The sequence below is a fragment of the Chiloscyllium plagiosum genome, chromosome 24 (genome assembly GCF_004010195.1).
Source record: "Chiloscyllium plagiosum isolate BGI_BamShark_2017 chromosome 24, ASM401019v2, whole genome shotgun sequence".
Lineage (NCBI taxonomy): Eukaryota > Metazoa > Chordata > Chondrichthyes > Orectolobiformes > Hemiscylliidae > Chiloscyllium > Chiloscyllium plagiosum.
This window is the reverse complement of record NC_057733.1, coordinates 6,425,471-6,445,520: the sequence shown is the minus strand read 5'-3', so window position 1 is coordinate 6,445,520 and position 20,050 is coordinate 6,425,471. Positions and strand designations below refer to the sequence as shown.

At 42.3% G+C, this 20,050-nt stretch overlaps 1 protein-coding gene across 5 annotated transcripts in view; it reads right to left on the bottom strand.

The window, feature by feature from the left end:
* The window catches only part of tmem94 (transmembrane protein 94), a 137,221-nt gene that overhangs the window by 21,550 nt on the left and 95,621 nt on the right, over nucleotides 1-20,050 (bottom strand). For all 5 annotated transcript variants that reach the window (XM_043714375.1, XM_043714378.1, XM_043714374.1 and 2 more), the window contains 10 exons: nucleotides 19,837-20,018; nucleotides 16,887-17,019; nucleotides 15,781-15,896; nucleotides 14,897-14,996; nucleotides 13,417-13,525; nucleotides 10,715-10,904; nucleotides 7,300-7,377; nucleotides 5,655-5,740; nucleotides 2,946-3,027; nucleotides 1,468-1,613 (listed from right to left, as the gene is read on the bottom strand). In XM_043714375.1, coding sequence (XP_043570310.1) covers nucleotides 1,468-1,613; nucleotides 2,946-3,027; nucleotides 5,655-5,740; nucleotides 7,300-7,377; nucleotides 10,715-10,904; nucleotides 13,417-13,525; nucleotides 14,897-14,996; nucleotides 15,781-15,896; nucleotides 16,887-17,019; nucleotides 19,837-20,018 — 1,222 coding nt within the window. The remainder of the gene's footprint in view (nucleotides 1-1,467; nucleotides 1,614-2,945; nucleotides 3,028-5,654; nucleotides 5,741-7,299; nucleotides 7,378-10,714; nucleotides 10,905-13,416; nucleotides 13,526-14,896; nucleotides 14,997-15,780; nucleotides 15,897-16,886; nucleotides 17,020-19,836; nucleotides 20,019-20,050) is intronic.

The following is a 20,050-nucleotide window of genomic DNA, read 5'->3' as shown; positions in this document are numbered from 1 at the left end:
CCATCTGTTGAACAACACATTGAACTGCAAAGGGTGCAATGTGAAGCATTAGATAGAACATTAGATAGATCTTCTTTTGCAATATCAAACACGAGTCTAAAACAAATCTCAGAGGAGGTGAGGTACAACTTCAAACTGTCTACAAAGCAGACTTAGATCATGATTAAATGGGGTATAAACTCACGGAGACTATATACATTCATCTAAATATTCCTAACGTTTTCAATTCCATAAATGACTTGGAAATGCCAATGTTGGACTGGGGTGTACAAAGTTAAAAATCACACAAGACCAGGTTATAGTCCAATAGGTCTATTTGGAAGTGCTAGCTTTTGGAGACTTGCTCCTTCATCAGGTGATGAATCACCTCCGAAAGCTAGTGCCTCCAAATAAACCTGTCGGACTATAACCGAGTGTTGGGCGATTTTTAACCCAATTCCATAAACTAATCATTCTCAGTAACAACTATTTTTAATGACAACGTTTTTCACATAGACTGAAGGCAAGATGTTGAGACATTAATAGATAACAGTATACATTTTGTTGTCCATCAAGTGATTTATTTGCACTTATCTTATAATTTAACTCTGATTTACTGATTTGGGTGCAAAAAGCACAACTTTTATTTGACACAGCACAGCTTTAATAAGTAAGCTCATAGACCCACATTTTTTTCTCTCTTCGCTTCAGTCCATCAGAAAGACCATACCAGAACATCTCAATCTCAACAAAAACACAAAGGGCCATACCTGCACTGTGGAAGTTAATGCCATACATGGGATCCCTGTCTGTTTGGGGCTGTTCTCTGTGAACATGGGTCACACCTGCAACACCATCTCATTCAAGATTTATAATCCTATTTACAGCTGTTCCTATCAAATCAGCTTCTGTCAACGGAAGAGTTCTTTAACCCTTTTTCCTATTTCACAAATAACAGTGCTCCATTTTTTAGTCCATATTTGCTTTAAATTTCTGTTTTTAAGTCTGTCATTGGAGATGACTAGATTTTGCCTTTGAGGATTTACAGCCACTTACGATAACAAACAAAAAGCATAGTTTTCTGGGATGGAAGTTTTCAGAAGGACCTGTACATAAACCTCAATCAGTGCTGGTGCAGCAGGCAATACTCACCTCTCTAAGTAAGTGTAAAAATTCAAGTTCCACTCCAGAGATCCAAGCACAAGATCTCAGATGATCCCACAAAATTATCTGAGGCATAGCGGAACTCTGACTGATGTTCTGGCCAATACTTACCCTTCAGCCCACACTGCAAAAGTAACTCTGTTCGTTATCTTGTGATAGTTTGTTGGGGTCTTGCTGCATGTAATTTGTGGGGCTGCTGTTTTTCCTAAAGATAATTTAGAATGTTCTGACATCACATAAGGTGCTAAAGAAACGCAAGTCTTTCTTTGTGTGCAGCTGCTCCTGCAGTCAGTGGCGAACAGACTGATCTTTACCCCCACTCACCTGTTCATTATAGATGTGCAGTTGGTAACATTGAAGGAGTTGGACTTTTTACAAAATTCCTGCAGCATGAACCCAAAGCAAATGAGGTAGGCAAAAATAGTGATGCTGAACTTGATGAAGAAGCACACTAGAAAGTGCTGCTGAGTCTGCAGACAGGAACAAAATGTTACATTCATCTCAAGGATTAGATTAAATGTACACAGCTACAGTATTAGGATCACTCATGATAATTTATTTCTTGAAAGCACGATTAGTGTAAGTGATTTGTTCCTGACACATTACAGATGTCTGTACTTATCCCATGTAGTGAGACCTATTAGTTACATGGTGCATTAACAAAATCGAGGAATGATAATTCTGGTTGGTTTGTGGAACAGGGCAGCGGCAAACTCATGCCAGAGAAACAATCCTCATCTAATACTGTACACCCAAATATGAGCACAGTGAGGTACAGGTTCACTGGATAGTGATAGGAGTGCAAATACTGATTGCTTTTTGTTTTAAGATTAGGGAGACTGGATCCTTGTGTCACACATCCACCACAGCCTTCACTGAAATCAGTGATTGGAGCTGGAATTTGGATCCTCCTGTAGCAGCTGAGTTTTGAAGTCAGCCATTGGGGGATGGGGTGGAGACAGAGAGACAGCAGAGACAGACGGAGACATCTATTTGGTGCAGCATCGGTTTGAAAGTGCAGTCTTAATTGTGGAGTGAAGGCTCAGCACTTGATGGGTTTGGGAGTTGAGGGGGAAGAGAAACTACAAAGAAATGCAAGAAAATTAAAAAATACAATTGTTCAGGCATATTTAGGAAGGTGTGTTCTTAAAATTGAAAATGCCAACATTCTTTTGACACCACTCCAATATCAGTTTGTGTTTGTTAAAGATTTTCTGTGACAGTTTAAGACGTGAGTGGACAATGGAGAAAGCACTGCTGCCTCACAGCGCCAGGGACCCGGGTTCGATTCCAGCCTCAGGCCACTGTCTGTGTGGAGTTTGCACATTCTTCCTGTATTTGTGTGGGTTTCCTCCGGGTGCTCCGGTTTCCCCCCACAATCCAAAGATGTTCAAGTTAGGTGCATTGGCCATGGTAAATTGCCCATAGTGTCCAGGGATGTGTAGGTTAGGTGCATTAATTAGGGGAAATGAAGAGTAATAGGGCAGGGGAGTGGGTCTGGGTGGGATACTCTTTGGAGGGTCGGTGTGGACGTTTTGGGCCAAATGGCCTGTTGCCACATTGTAGGGATTCTATGACTGTTGCTTTGGAAACTGAACCAATCAGAAATTTATGCCACAGACAGTCTTAGTTCATCAAGATTTTCTGGATAAGGCAAAATATCTCAGATTTTCAGACAAAGATTAAGTTACAGATAATTGTAAGTACAGCCATCCATATAAGCATTCTTTTACATTTAATAGAAATGATTGATAGGTCAGTTTCCTAACAAAAAGGCCGTGCACTGTTCCAGGAGGTCTCACCTTTTTTGGAATGAATACAAAGTTCTTTCCTGTTGCCACTGTCATCACGGAACTATCTGGAGGCTTCCCCAACAGTGCAGCACTGACGACAAAACAAAACTGACAATAAAAGCACACTTTGGGATGATGATTACTTATCTTGCTTGCTTTTAGTTTTAAACAGGTTCAAACACCATTTTCTAACATTGCTGCTAACACTTGACGTTTTCGCTTGCACATTTTGAAATAATTTTTATTTCATCTTTTACTTTGATTTGCATCACGTGCTATTCAACGGTATCAGAAGGTTACTCTTCAAAACCCATTCCAAAATGGTTTGCAGTAAGAGAGTCACTGCTATAGGTTTCTTTCCCTCTCTTTCCTTCCTCAAGATGGCAAACTCCCCATGGACTGCAGAGTGAAGTCAACGATTCACTTCACATTACACAAAGATGCAAAAAGAAATGTATGTTTCAGATTCTGACTGCCCTTTATACAAGCTTATATATTCCTCAAATCATCCCAGAACGGATTATAAATAGAAAGAGCTGCAATTACTCAACATCCACAGGGGAAAACCAGTCACCTTTCATCAGTTCTAATTGAAACTTACATAAAACAGCTCATTCGCTCAGATGCAACCATGGGTGATATCGCTGGCTCTAGAGTATAGAATTTGCCACCCAGAGACCTGTATTCGGTTGCTGAATGTATTTGAGAATGAGTAATATATTTTTGGGAACAAAGGGAATCTGGGAACATGGGGATAGGGCAGGAAAATGGAGTTGATGCATAGATTCAGCCATGATCCTAACTGGTGGCACAGCATGCTCAGGATGGCACTGTCACACAACCTCCATCTACTCCTATTTCTCATAGAATCAGAGAATCCCTACTGAAGCAGACCATTCAGCCCATCGACCCTCCAAAGAAAATTCCACCCAAACCCATTCACTTACCCTATCCCTGAAACCCTGCATTTCCCATCGTGAATCCACCTAGCCTGCACACTATGGGCAATTTAGCATGGCCAATTCCCCTAACATGCACATCTTTGGACAATGGAAGGAAACCGGAGCACCCAGAGGAAATCCACGCAGACACTGGAAAAATATGCAGACTCCACACAGTCAGCGGAGGCCGGACTCGAACTCGGGTCCCTGGTGCTGAGGTAACAGTGCGAACCACTGAGCCAGAAGTGCTGCCCTCATGTTCTTCCTTCAAGGTCAACATTTCATTAGCTTGCTGGGTTTTTTTCTTCAGTGACTTTTGTACACATTTTCACCAAATGGCAGAGGATGTTTAAAAGGCTGAATGGCCTCTTTCTATATTTTAAATGCAGTTACATTAAGCTGCTGATACTGTCAGAATGCTTAGTATTTTAATTTAGAATTCAATGAGGCCATATTGCTGAAACCAGTCCTTCAATGAAATCCAAAAGAGCAAACGCAGAAAGGATAAGGCCGCCAAACTTGCAGGTTTGAAACAAATGAAGCAGAGACCACAATATGACCTAACAGGAAATTGTGCGAAGGATTTGATAGTAAAAGTGCAAAGGTATATGGGCTAAACAGGAGGAGATGGGATTCCAGTGCTCGAAGGGGTATATCCACTTGTATCATCAGACATAACTAGTATGTGCACATAGTAAAGTCAATAGAGATGTACAGCACAGAAATAGAACAGAATGGACGAGGTCTAACTTGTCTACGCCAACCAGATATCCTAAATTAATCCACTCCCATCTGCTAGCATTTGGACCATATCCCTCTAAACCTTCTTATTCATTTCCCATCCAAATGTTGTAATTGTACCAGCCTCCACCACCAACTCTCATTCCATACACGCACCACGCTCTCACTGAAAACATTGTCCCTTAGGTCTCTTTCAAATCTTTTTCCCTCATCTTAAAATAGCACTGCTGCCTCACAGCATCAGAGACCTGGGTTCGATTCCAGCCTCAGGCGACTGTGTGTAGAGTTTACACATTCTCCCCATGTCTGCGTGGGTTTCCTTCAGGTACTCCGGTTTCCTCCCACAGTCCAAAGATGTGCAGGCGAGGTGAATTGGTCATGCTAAATTGTCCGTAGAGTTAGGTCCAGTAGTCATGGGTAAATATGGGGTCTGGGTGGGTTACTCTTTGAAGGGTCGGTGTGGACTAGCTGGGCCGAAGGGCCTGTTTCCACACTGTAGGGAATTTAATCTAATCTAAACCTTTGCCCTCTAGTTTCAGACCCCGCTGCCCTGGGAAAACAACTTGGAAACTGAAGAGTTTTACTTTAATATCTGAGATGCCTGACTGCAGTTACTTGGATATACTGGTGACCCTGAGATTTCGCTCCCTCCAGTAGAGAATGTTTTTACAGAGGTGTGAGTGTTTTGATGAATTAAATAAACAACCTCCAAAGGCTTGGTGTGGCAGGGAAGAGAAACCAGAAGGGACATATTTAAGGAAAACAGCAACAAACAGTTCTTGAAACTCCAACTTTTAAATTAAAATTAGATGGTACCTTAAGAGGAAAGATGTGCTGGGCCAATCGGATAATTCCTTCAGAGAAAGAATAGGCTAAATGGCTACCTCCGGTACTGAATTGGAACACAGATTTGAAATATTCTTTCATCAAAACTGTGCTCCATTCATTCCCAACAGGAACAATCATTCCTAACCTGTAACTACAGTAAAAAAGTTAAGTGCTTTCGTTTTAGATTACTGGCAGAAGGCACACTTACCTCAGCAATGGGTAGCAGAAACAGGACAGCCAGAGAACGTCAGTGGTGCTGAGTGGTGGAGGCAGCTGAACCAGACAGGCCAAAAACTGCTCAAACACAGACAGCTCAGTATTATTGAGGCATCATGCCCTCTAGTCAGCACTGGCAAACAAGGAAGGCAAAATGTTGCATACAACTATTGGTCAGTGATATATTCCAGCAGGCAATACTATGCATGCGGTTATAATCTTATGTTTCCAAAACATATGCTCCAATTTCAAACCAAGTCCACAGGTTTATTTTCAGCACCCTTGGGCGACCAGATCTGGTCAGTTTTCTCAGTGATAAACATGGTGGTACGCAATAACAGAGATCAGAAAGATTTAAAATACAACCTATGTTGTGTATCAAGGCAGCTGGGTAACTTTGAAAAATGACCTAGGCTAAGGTCAAGAATAAAAGGCTCCTACTCAGAGTGACTCTTGCTGAAACACAAGTAAAAGGACATCTTAGCGAGGTTTGAGATTTGTAGCTCAGGTTGGGGTTCTAGTTGTAGGTTTGTTCGCCGAGCTGGAAGGTTCATTTCCAGACGTTTCGTCACCCTACTAGATAACATCTTCAGTGGGCCTCTGGGCAAAGCACTGCTGATAATTCCTGCTTTCTATTTATATGTTTGGGTATCTTTGGGTTGGTGATATCATTTCCTGTTTTTTCTGAGGGGGTAATATTTGGGATCTAACTCGATGTGTTTGTTAGTAGAGTTCCGGTTGGAATGCCAGGCTTCTAGGAATTCTCATGCGTGTCTCTGTTTGGCTCGTCCTAGGATGAATACCGTGCAAGAACTATAACAAACACTACATTGGACAAACAGGCAGAAAACTAGCCACCAGGATACATGAACACCAACTAGCCACAAAATGACATGACACTCTCTCATCAATATCCTTACATACAGAGAAGGAAGAACACCACTTCAACTGGGACAACACATCCATCCTAGAACAAGCCAAACAGAGACACGCACAAGAATTCCTAGAAGCATGGCATTCCAATCGGAACTTATCAACAAACACATCGAGTTAGACCTCATCTACCACCCCCTGAGAAAAAGAACAGGAAATGACATCACCACAGGAAATGTTATCACCAACCCAAAGAACCCCAAACATATAATTAGAAAGCAGGAATTATCAGCAGTGCTTCACCTGGAGGCCCACTGAAGATGTTACCTAGCAGAGAGACGAAACGTCTGGAAATGAACCTTCCAGCTTAGCGAGCAAACCTACATCCAGTATATAGACATCAGCAGAGGGCTGATCCCTTGTGACTGAACATCCCAAACAAAACAGAGACTCATATCAGAGATGGACTATACCAGTGAGGTTCCAGATGGAGATTTTTGATTGTCCACATAAGGTGAGGTGCAGTCTGAGGGAGATGTTGAGAGGAACCCAGCCAGGAGCCGGCGAGCACGTACGATTGTGAAGTAAAGTACCACCTACTACAACAATGCCCTTAAAAAGAGACTACATTTCTTTGGATTACCAGATACATACATTAGCAGCCTTGTACATGGTATTTAAGTAATAGAATAGTAATTAAAGAGAGTAATGGAGGGATCCAGATTAGTGGAATGTGGAGAAAAGGAAAAAAATTATTTTCCTACCTGAATGAAGACTAATGTAAGCTGACATTGTAATAAAAACAGGAAGCATTTTCTGATTCCGTATGTTGTGTGCCGAGCCTGTGGATAAATGGGAATGCCTCTGGTTAAAATACACTGGAATGAAGTTGCATTCAGCTTGTTGTTTAGATTGGATCATCTGTGGGTTACACGTAAAAACATGAGACACTTCACAGAGGTCTTAGCATTTTTGCTGCATGAAAAGCCCAATGATTGCATTGGTTTTAATAAAGTCTTCATTTGGTGCTAGTTTGTAGGGAGATCTCAGCAGAGCTTAGTGATCTGGTTTTGGGTACCACACTATTAGATAATAGCTATGATTTGAGATGTAAGTGGGTCTATGTTTCCCTTGAGTATTTCTATCATGAAACCTCGTCCACTGGGTGAAGGTGTCCTGTGAATTCTACTGGGAAGTTAGGAAGTGTGCCTCTGCAATTTCCCAATACCTTAGGAACAGGCAGGAAATTTACCACAACAATCTTGAAAATATCACAAGGTCCAACCTCCAGTTAGATTATTCCCACCAAGCAGTCTTCTTACAATATTGAGCAGTGTGCCGATTTCATTTATCTTACTTATTTAATCAGTCAACCCTATTAACGTGCTCTTCCAAACCAAGGGGATCAGGTTCATAACACAAAAGGAAAAAAACATAATGAGCAAACCAATATTTAGTCCTTTGGCAATATCAAGTAACTCTGGGGTTGGTCAGCTTAGTTGGCTGGATGGCTGGTTTACAACACAAAGACCTCAACCGCGCAGGTTCATTTCCTGCACTGAATGAAGTCTTGCCTTCTCAATCACGCCCCTCGTCTCAGCCGTAGTGACCCTCGGGTTAAACTCATCCGCAATTGTCTCTATCTAATGAAAGAGCAGCCCTAAAGTATGGTAAGACTATGGAGATTTTACCTTTCTTTTGTTAAGAAACTGCACCACTTTGAGTGATAATCAACTGTCTGATTTTCCCTAAAACAGTATCACAATATTATTGATAGTTTTCATTAGGTCATAACTATGCGGTATGCAATACATCAAAAGCCATTCCAGGCAAAACTGACTAAAGTTCAGGTTCCCTGACACTCATACAATGGGTTCACTCTTACTCAGATTGAAGTGCGCAGTGAATCTGAAATATTCACAATCCAGCCTTCCACCAGTTTGTGCAGGACACAGCCTTTTTCAAAAAGCCATCAGCACACTGATCTCTTCAATAATGTTGATTACAGTTCAAAGATTAAATCCTGTCAATTATATGGAACATCTTTAACATGGGCTATACTACACAGCAAAACAAGACCAGACTTTGGAGAAGCCCAACTATACATCAATTCCACTGTTGAAGGAAAGGCCCTTCCAAGTGGATGATAATTTAGGTTCTGCCACAAGATACTGATTCAAGTCTTTCTTTTAATTGATTACAGCAGTGAGGGAGTGATATTATCAGAGATGCCTGCCCACCTTTCAGACAAGACATTAAATTGTGTCTGGTATGCCTTCTCAGACCAGCGTGAGAGTAGTGTTCTGAACAGCAGTACAGAAATTCACCTCAGTACTTTGAGTAAGATGTGCACCTCAAATAATGTGGTCACAAATTGGCCTAGCGTTTCTAAAATGGGGCATGCTGAATGATTCAACTTTAGCTGATGCACCGAGGTGCACAAAGGCTGCAATGTTGGAAGCAAAACTGTGTCTGGATTGCTGCTTAATTCCTTAAAACAGTGGGATGAGATGGCTGCATCCATTAGCCACAAAATATTTAAAAGGATAGACAAAGTAGATATAGGTAAGAGGTCTCCCTTTGTTGGGAAGTCTAGAGCCAAGGGGAGCAATTTAACAATAAGGGAATGCCACGTAGGTCTGAGATAGAGAGATTTGTGTTTTTTAATAACTCAGAAGGTTGTGACTCTCTGGAACTCTCTATCCTCAAAGGGCTGTGTAAGATCAGTGGAGTACATCTGTAGTAGAGGTTGATAATGTTTTGCACATTAATGGCAAAAGGCTTATAGGAAAGCATTGATAAAAGGCATTATAGTACGCAACCAGCCATCATCGTACTAAGTGGCAGAGCAGCTTCAGGACTGAGAGTTGGGCTGTTGCTTTTTACTTATCCTGGTTTTTTCACACAGATTTTCAGAGTTTTCCCCCAGGTATGGAGCTGCTGTAGAGCAAAGGTGAAGAGTGCAGCTCAAAATCAGTCAGCCGGAGACTGAAAGTACTTTAGCACCATGAGGACCCCAACAATATTCACTTCTCCTAATTCACCACCTGGAATCCTTAGGTTCTGCCCACATAATGGTCAAATAGCCAGTCTAGTACAGACATGCACAGTAAAACAGAACAGGTATTCTTTGGAACTTGCGAGGACGTGATCAGCATTGCCAGGGGTAGGGGTGAACCATGTCAGGGAATGAAAGGGACTGCAGTGTGTCAGATTTGCACATCAGGGAGAGAGGCTATGCAGTGCTGAAGTTAACAGGTCCATTTAAAAACAGTGCAAGCCAATGAACTGAAGACAGACCGTAAGGAATGTCTTTGATTTGTGATGTAAAGGGTGGTGTTTGCACTGGAATCATGCTTGCTACTTGTCCTCTCAACTCGGCTGGACACTGGTTTTAAACTGAAGCTATGATCGGCAGGTGCAAAAGCTCTAGTGGTGATCAATGTCAGTGTCAGGCATGTCCTCACTGCACATAACTGGAAGACTGGTACCGTCATCTCATCAATCCCTGGTGTATCATTACAATAATCTAAAATGTAATCACTGTTTTAATTTAGTTACTGTTTAACCAACTTGTAGTTCTAACATGCTACCACAAGAAATAGTCAAAGTGAGCAGTTTGCATGGTTTTAAGTGAAAGCTTGATAAGTACAAGAGAGAGAAGTGAATGGTTGGTTATATCAATAGGGCTTGACCTTGTAGAGTCAAAGGTGCATGAACACCAGTACAGATTCTTTTGAGCTGAATTCTTTGTTGTAAACAACCCAAGTCTATTTGGTTCACACAAGATCGAATTAGAGTTCTGGCTCTATTCTTATTTTTCTGGTGTATGCAGTTTATGTAAAGTATTTTGGCATTTTAGATACATCTCAAACATCTGAGGCAACAACATTGCTGGTATGACCTGGCATCAGATACCAAACACTTTCCATGCTGAGAGTATATATTTATGTATTTTACAAATGAAACTGAAACATTTTTGAATAGGAGTTACTTATATTCAACCTTTTAGACAGTCCAGTCTGCATCTTGTCTAGTACCTCAGTTCAGATGAAAGCACTGATTCTCTGATAACTAAAACTGCAATAGCATTATACACTGAGGCGGTGAGCAGACTAGTCAGACAGGATTATCTTGTTATGTGCACTCACATACAAACATCCATGCTTGTGTACACACCTGTTCAATGAGTTTGATGATGCTGATACTCTCCTCCTGGTGAAAGGAAATGGAACAGGGCAGGCTATTCAAGAGGCCAGCTAATTGCAGAGGTGTAAATTCATCAGAATCAAATGAAACATTGGCACTGGTGGCATAGCCAAAGGTCTCCCAGGAACATCGAGATGGGTAAAGTGGATCCAGTGCAACGCTATAAATAAAAACTGTAGTTAATGAGTCACAAGCTGAAGATTAATTATTGTATGTTACAAAGTGACTGCCAAATTTATTCATGTGGCATCTGCAATATGGGACATCAACACTGCTATTTCGAGCGAAAGAGAGCGCAAACCACTTGTCAAAGGACAGTACCCCCTCCTTGGTTTTGTCCCGCTACCATGTAGCTATAAGTAGCATGCTGAAGTGCACAATACTGTAAAGACAGTACTTTAAAACAACATGGGGAATTTTCTAATCAGTACTTTACATATCATTCAGCCCATTTGATCCTTTTTCCATGATTGGCATTTTTATGATTTTTTGCTTTTTTAATATTTCCTAGCTCTTTTAAAAGGTTTGTTATTCAGTGGCCGATGAAGAGAACATGTAGGGAATTCAAAACAACTTTATTAGATGTGACCACACTTTTAAGACTTGGAAAGTTTGGCACGGAATGATGTGCAATGAACAGTTTACAGATCCCTAGCAGAAAGTATATCATCTAAAGGAGTCACTGGCTCTTGTGGTACAGTGGTAATGTCCCCCTCTCTGATCCAGAAGGACAAGAACCATGCCTCACATGTTCTTGGGGGTGGGGGTGGGGAGAGGTGGTGAGGTCTGATAGGCTGATTAAAAATCTCTCTAAAGGAATCTTGGATGGAGGTGTGCTTCCTCTTGTTATACAATACCTCTTATTTCTTGATTGTCTCTCTTTCTCTCGCTCCCCACTCTCTCATCACCTTTTTCCTCTCCTCTTCCCTCTTTGTTACGCTTCTCCCCTGTTTTCCATTTTGCCTTTGCTTTTATCCAATAGGTCTGTTCCCTTTCTTTTGGTGCATCACCTTCATCCACACAAAACTGCCCAAGCGCTTGCCTTATACACATCAGAAAGCAAAGTCACAAAACGTGTAGCAGACTTGCCTTTGTTTCAATCAACAAAATGGATGTGCCTGGAACGAGCAGATTCCTGATCTTTTGCAGACGCTGAATGGTTGCTTGTTAAACTGAATTACAATGGGCTGTGGAGTACCAACACCTCAAGAATTACAGCAACTCAAGGCAACTGGACAGGGGCAATAATCCAGCAGGCATCATCACCAAGCCACTACCTCCCCTGTGTCTAAGCTTTCTAACCTCTTCTAAATGCACTCTGTTGATGCTACGCGCCGATTTTTCCATCTCTAAATTTGGGGTTCTGACTTGCAGTACATCCAGGGATGACTGACATTGGCTAATAAACTGAGGACTGAAAGTTTGGATTTTGTCTTAGCCCAGCAGCTCAATAGAGTCTTCATCATCACTAGCCACTGGGGAAAGAACTGAGGGAATGAACCTGTCAGCCTCCTGGATAAAACCATGTTCCTATTAATCTTGCTTTCTATTGGTTCTGGGGCAGCTGGTCAAGTAATGTCTCTTCTTTACAAGACCAAACTTTGCTACTGAGAACTGATTCTGAAATTACCCTGAATGAAGTTCACTGCGCTTGTTTCCTTCCCCCAATCAAGTGCTTCACTGAAAACAAAAATTGCTGGAGATCACAGCAGGTCAGACGGCATCCATGGAGAGAAACCAAGCTAACAGCTCGAGTTGACTCTTCATCAGAGCTGAAGTGAAATATGGAGGGGGCAGCAATTATGCAACAGTGGGAGGGGCAAGGTTGGAGTGCTGGGAGGGAGGGGGGATGAAAGGATGTTGATGGTCACAATTAAGTGATTGTAATATGAACTATTAACATTCTTTCTCCCTCAGCACTCCAGTGCACCCCCACTACTGCATAATTACTGCCCCCTCTACGTTTCGCTCTGATGGGTAATCTAGACTCAAAACATTATATTAGATTAGATTCCCTACAGTATGGAAACAGGCCCTTCGGCCCAACAAGTCCACACCAACCCTCTAAAGAGTAACCCACCCAGCCCCACTTCCCTCTGACTAATGCACCTATCATTATGGGCAATTTAACAGGCCAATTCACCTGACCTGCACATCTTTGGACCGTGGGAGGAAACTGGAGCACCCGGAGGAAACTCACGCAGACACAGGGAGAATGTGCAAACTCCACACAGACAGACACCCAAGGCTGGAATCAAACTGGGACCCTGGTGCTGTGAGGCAGCAGTGCTAACCACTGAGCCACCGTGCCGCCCCATAGCTTGGGTTTTCTTCATGGATGCTGCCTGATCCTCTGTGATCCCAAACATTTTTTTGTTGTCAGTACAGATCCCAGCATCTGCAGTAATTTGCTCCAGCAAGTGCTTGATTGTTTGCTCTCTAGGTAGCTCCAATGGAGAAAAAAAATTTTGTTGAGCACATAGCATCCACACGTTTTCTCCTTGAATGTGCTTAATGCTGTGCTGCTTCTTAAATTCTGGACCATACAATGCTGAGAGATTCCTATCTGTATCCAGGTCTGGACAAGCCAGCCAAGTCTCTGACATTTAATCCCCACAGCACTGAATGTTTTGCAAATAAACTGTTCCAAAAGCAGAGAATAGCTTCCTTACCCAATGTCACTCTGCAGAAAAAGGCAGTTATTCCTGAAGTTGGCAGAGCTGCCCAGGCAGCAGATCACCTCCCCGTACTCTTGCATGATCTTCATCATTTCACACATTGCTGCAAAGGAAGATGCATTTGCAAAATAAAAGAGAACACGCTATCAAGAGAATTACATAAAACTGAATACCCTCTTGCCTCATTACGAACAAAATTATTTGCTCTCTCTCTCTCTTACTCCAGCACATTCTTGCCCAGGGCTGTCAACCCATGGGACCACTCAGCTGGCCCCAATCCTTCCTTTCCCAATCAACTACAATCTGCTAAAAGTTTGGGGTGCTCTAACCACTTGGTTTCTGATTTCTCACTCTGTACAAGCTTGTTGGAGTCCTGTGTTGGTGGCTTTGGCCCTTCATCAGGTTATCAAGAAACTTATGAGTAAATTCCCAGGGTGATAATTATGAGACCAGGTGACTTTTGTGTAACATCATAGGGGAGGGACACCCTGTATGTAACAGCAGCTCTGGTCTAGGCCTCTGAACAGGTGAAACTAAACTTTGTATAGATTTGTGCCTTACAAATTCAGAAAAAGCAAACTGTTTAATTAAAGGAATTGCTGAAATTTCCGGAATTGAGGGCTGACTGGATGAGCAGCCTGGGGACACAGTTACCAAAGTCAATGGTTGAATCTATAAATCCAGTTTGAAACACTGGAATTGCTTGCCCCCATGTAACTGCCAAATCAAAACTTGCTGGATTCCTGTGACTTGACTGCTCGGTCCAAATGAGGTTTTGAGAGCTAGCATCAGGTAGCACGGGAAGAATCCATTTGGCCCATTGTTTGCACTGGCTCTTTTGAAAAGGACTATTACAGCCATGTTCTCCCTCCTCAGAGCCTTGGCATTTTGTTCTGATATGTGTTCACTCCCCTTTCAAAAGTTACTATTGGATCCACTTTTGCCAACCTGTCAGGAAGTGCAGAATGCAACTTTTTAAAAATAAATTCTTTATGCTATGTACCCCAACCTCTTGGAATATTTTGCCAATTAAATCTTCAATTTTGGTCTTCCAGCTACTGACCTGAAGTACAATTTTAGTGTTACATGTCAATGTATTTTTTTAAATTTTAAAAAAAGGATGTGGATGCCCATTGGCAAGGCCAGCGTTTGTTGCTGATTCCTAATTGCATTTGAAATGAATGGATTGGTCATTTCAGTCAACCATATTACGGTGGCTCTGGAGTCACATGTAGGCTCAATGAGGACAGCAGATTTCCTTCCACAACAGACTCTGGTGAGTTATATTTGTAATCGATGACTGTTTCATGATTTGGCTTTAACTCCAGATTTTTATCCCAGCTGCCTTGATGGGACTTGAACCCATGCCTGCAAAGTACTAGCCTAAACTTCTAGATTACCAGTCCAATTACATTACTACTACACCCCTGTCACCCTGCGGCTAAATGCCTGCACGTATGCGATGCTCACTTACTGTCTTGAGTGCAGTCTGTGAACAAAGGGACCAGTAAAGGCACATTATCAATGTTCTGGAGATGAGGCCGCACCTGATGGATCCCTCGCGGCAGTTTAGCCTAAGGAAAAGAAAGATAGCATCTCTTATCATACTGCACTTTTTAAAAAAAAACTTAGGCTGCCTGGGGCTATACTACAAATACCCAAAGCATAGTTCTTACAAACAGAGACTATTCAGCTTTGGAATTTCTCAGCTAGTGGACTAAATGGTGCCATTGTAGAGGGAAGGGTGGGACAGGTCTTTTGTGAAAGAGCAAGTGAATGCATTTCCCAAACATCCACAATATCATGAGATCTCCAGCAGCATCAGGAGAGGGCTCAGAGCAAGTAGCCCTGGTGATCAAGAATATGGATTATTAGGAAAAACAAAGAAACAGCTTAACAAGAACACAAAAACAAAACCTTTAGATTATTTTTTTTTTATTGGCCCTTTACAATTGACCTCTTTGATCAGGCCAGTGGCCACTTGTCCTAAAACCTTAATATGGTTCACCTTGGAATGTTTTTACTAAATTACAGGTAGTATATAAATGAACAGTTATTGTTCAATCTGTTGTGCAAATTGCTTCAAAGTGGTTTCTCCATATTCAACCTCAATTATTTGAGTATATGAGAGATTGCAAACTCTCGTCAATGAGATGGTTGTTAGGCTACAACAGTTACAGTTTTTAACATACTTGCAAAGCCTCTGATTTTGCTGCTACCATTACATCTATGAAGCTATACTGACCTAAAGTTTCAGTTTGAATCAGAAATAGTAATTTACGAAAAAGAATTGGCCATAAATTTCACGGCTACTTTAGTGACAACGTGAACAGTTCCATCACTGAACCTGCACCTTACCCTGTTATGATCTTCCAGAAAGCTGGGCACATCACTGTCCGTTGGTTGGAAGCTAATGAGATCAGAGTGTCTTTCTTCTTCCATTAGCAAAGCTCCCTCTGCATCGTCCTTTGAATCTACATAGTTAAAAAAGTATACTGAAGAGAGTCAGAGGGGTGTACAACACGGAAACAATCCAACTTGTCCATGCCAACTAGCTATTCTACATTAATTTAGTCCCATTTGCCAGCACTTGGCCCATATCCCTCCAAACCCTTCCTATTCATATCCCATCCAGATACCTTTTAAATGCTATAATCGTACTAGCCTCCGCCACTTCCTCTGGCAACTCATTCCATACACATCCTCTGAGAAAAGTTGTCCCTTAGGTCCCTTTTAAATTTTTCCCCTCTCACCCTAAATCTATACTCTCTAGTTTTGGACCCCAGGGAAAAGACCTTGTCTATTTATCTTATCCATGCCCCTCAAAAAGAACCAGCGCAGTTGAATCGACTGCACGAAAGTAAAGAAACATGCCAGCTAACAGCCCCCACTATTCTAAATTTATTTTTCATTCTTGTATAGGATAGCTGAATTCAAAATTGTTCCTGAATGGAGGAAAATTGAGAGCCATTTACATTATTACAGACCTCAGAATCACATATAGATTAGACCAGGTATGGACAGCAGATTTCTGTCCCGAAAGTACATTAATGAACTAAACAGATTCAACAACAACTGAGGATAGGCTAGGGTTAGGGCGAGGATTGATTGACAATAATTTCTTGGTCATCATTACGAGCTTTCAATTCTAGACCTTTTAGATACCCAGTTCCACCTTTTTTCATTACATCTGGTAAAAATAGTTAGTTGAATGTGGTTGATAGACAAATGAAGATAAAACAATTCTTAAACTTAAATGGTCATACACGCTTTTATGAAATTGCAAGTATTTGCCTTGACTCTACTGCAACTATATCGGTGCTGATATATTGAACGGGGGGGGGTTGAATATTAATCAAAGATTGCTTTAAAGAATCGATCTGACACCGGCCTTCCATCACTGAAACATCGATATTTAGTGCTGAGCAAGAATAACACACAGAAAAAGGTATCACATCCCTTACCCTGAGGAAGGTCGTCATGCAGAGAGCCTGTGTGGCTTGGGCTAGACTGTGGGATCTCCGAACCTCCGCTGTACGGTAGCAGAGAAATATGGCAGTTCCACCCGGTTTCTAAGCCCATCTTCTCGGCAAACACCTGGGCCAAAGGAATAGATTATTAACAGGAACGTGAGCAACTCCAGTTGTATTATTTAACTTTCAGATGGTTTGGGGTGAGATAGGAAGAGAGGACACCTTAAGATTTGGCTACAAGATACTTCTAAAGATAACAGAGGATTTCTTCTCCGATCCTCCGACTGACAAGACAACCAATATAATTCATAGAAATCGCCACAGTAAAAATAAAACTCTAATACTATCTTTAATAAAGAAGGAAGGAAGATGAATGTGTATTGTGCTTTCCCAATCCCTTGCAGTATCCCACACCACATTACACATCATTTTGATCCTACCCTGTCACTCGTGGTCAACTACAATTTTAAAGTAACAGTCTAATTTCAATATATAAAGTCATAATGCAGATGAGCTACTTATGATGGTGCTGGTAGAAAGGTCAATGTTTGGACAAATGCCAGGACAGCTTGCAACATTCTCCAAATATTGCCATGGAGTCTTCCTTTTGAGCCAGAAAACAGGACCTCCATTTAACATCTTATCTGAACAATTCTACCATCAATGTACTTCCTCAGTGTTATACTGAAGCATCACCTTAGATTATTTGCTCAGTTCTGTAACAACTGAACTACTAATACAAGTCGAGAGTGGTGCTGGAAAAGCACAGCTATTCAGGCAGCATCTGAGGAGCAGGAGAATCAACGTTTCGGGTATAAGCCCTTCATCAGGAACGAGGCTTGTGGGTCGGAGCTGATAGATAAATGGGAGGGTGGTGGGGTTGGGGGAGGTAGCTGGGAAAGCGATAGGTGGATGAAGGTGAGGGAGAAGGTGATAGGTCAGAGGGGGCAGTGATGGATGGGTCTGGACGGCGGTGCCGAGTTGGAGGCTTGGGAACTGGGATAATGTGGGGGTAGGGGAAATGAGGAAGCTGTTAAAAATCCACATTTATCCTGTGTGGTGGCAGGGTCCCGAGGCAGACTATGAGGCGTTCCTCCTCCAGGCATTGGATGGTTACAGTTTAGCAGTGGAGGCAGCCCAGGACCTGCATGTCCTTGACGGAGTGGGAGTGGGATTTGAAGTGTTCAGCCACGGGGCGGTGGGGTTGGTGGGTGCAGGCGTCTCAGAGATTTTCTCTGAAAGGATCCACGAGAAAGCGTCCTGTCTCCCAATGTAGAGGAAACTACACCGAATGCAACGGATTCAGTAGATGACATTGGCAGAGGTACAGGTAAATTTCTGACGGATGTGGAAGGATCGCTTGGGGCTTTGGCCGGAGATGAGGGGAGTGGTATGGGCGCAGGTTTTGCAATTCCTGCGGTGGCAGGAAAAGGTGCCAGGAGTGGGGTGTGGGCTGATGGGGGGTGTGGACCTGACGAGGGAGTCACGGAGGGAATGGTCTTTTCGGAACACTGATAGGGGTGGGGAGTGAAATATATCTCTGGTGGTGGGATCCATCTGGAGGTAGTGGAAGTGGCGGAGGATGATGCATTGTAGTTTGAAGTTTGGTCTCAGGAAGTGATGGATTCCCAGCTGATCATATTTTCTAAGACCATCCAGAAGAATGAAGCCTGGCCTGGGTTACAACTGAATACAAATTATATCCTCAAGTTTCAGTGTTACCTGGTGTTTTAAACACACACCCAGTTCAGATGCTCTCTGCAACAGCTCAGGATATTTCAATTTTGTCATGTCTCACTGCACTTAATTTAGCAGGCACAAGTCATATAACTAATATTCCAACATATAGTTCTGTGAAATATATTTCAGCTGCCTATGCATTACCCCATTAATGGCATGAGCTACAGGAAAACCTCAATTAACTCCCAGCCTGTATTATTATTATTCTACACAGTTTAGTTAGCCCAGCACTGTACCTAGGTCTGGGAAGTCTTGGTGTCAATATTGAGGAGAAAGTGAGGACTGCAGATGCTGGAGATCAGAGCTGAAAATGTGTTGCTGGAAAAGCGCAGCAGGTCAGGCAGCATCCAGGGAACAGGAGAATCGACGTTTCGGGCATAAGCCTGAAGAAGGGCTTATGCCCGAAACGTCGATTCTCCTGTTCCCTGGATGCTGCCTGACCTGCTGCACTTTTCCAGCAACACATTTTCAGCTTTGGTGTCAATATTGGTTGAGTTCACATACGTCTCAATCCTGAGGTGCATGAAATGAGTATGCGTTATAGAAACAGGAATACAGTATTCAGTGCCTTGAGCCTGCTGTGTCGGTCAAAAGGATTGCGTATGGCCTTAATTCCTTTCCTGTCTGCTTCTTGTAACCCTCAACTCTCTAGTGAATCAAAAATCTGTTGCAGCCTTGAACGTATTCAATGACACAGACTCCACTGTTCTCTGGGGAAGAAAATTCCAAGCACTAACAACTCTCAATGAAGAAATTCTACATCTCATGTAAATGGAGACCCCTTATTGTGAATCTGTGCACATCCAATACCCAGTGCCAGGTTTCCTCATCCTTGCAGTACCTGCCCTGTCAAGTCCCATCAGAAACTTATATGTTTCAATAAGATCACCCCTCATTTTCCAAAACTCCAATGAGTGTAGACTCTTAACCTTAAGAGCTGCTTAACCTTTCCTCACAAGACAAATCTTTTATCACAGGCATCAGCTGAGCAAATACTCACTAAACTATCTCCATGTTGTAAACTGAGGAGAGCTGATACTGATGCATGCCCATTTGTTTCCTGCAAGTGTGCAAATATTTTGCTGTAACGTATGCAAGAACCACCATTAATAAAACCACCTTTGGTTTGATTTCACCAAAATACACTCAAATGCAGACACCATGGTTTTTTGGTTAAAAGGACAGAAACTTCAGACAGTACCTTGCTTTTTAATTCATCTTCCAGGGAGAAGTAGACGAACCTGATGCATGCATTGACAAGCCCATCGATTAGCCGGACTATGTCAGACCGAGCCTGATACTGGGAGGAGACCATTCCGATGAAGATCTGTCCACTCAAAGCCTGGATGCAGTCTTCCTTCTCCATCACTTCCACTATTCCTTCTGAAACAATCCCAACAGTTTTGTCAAGTGAA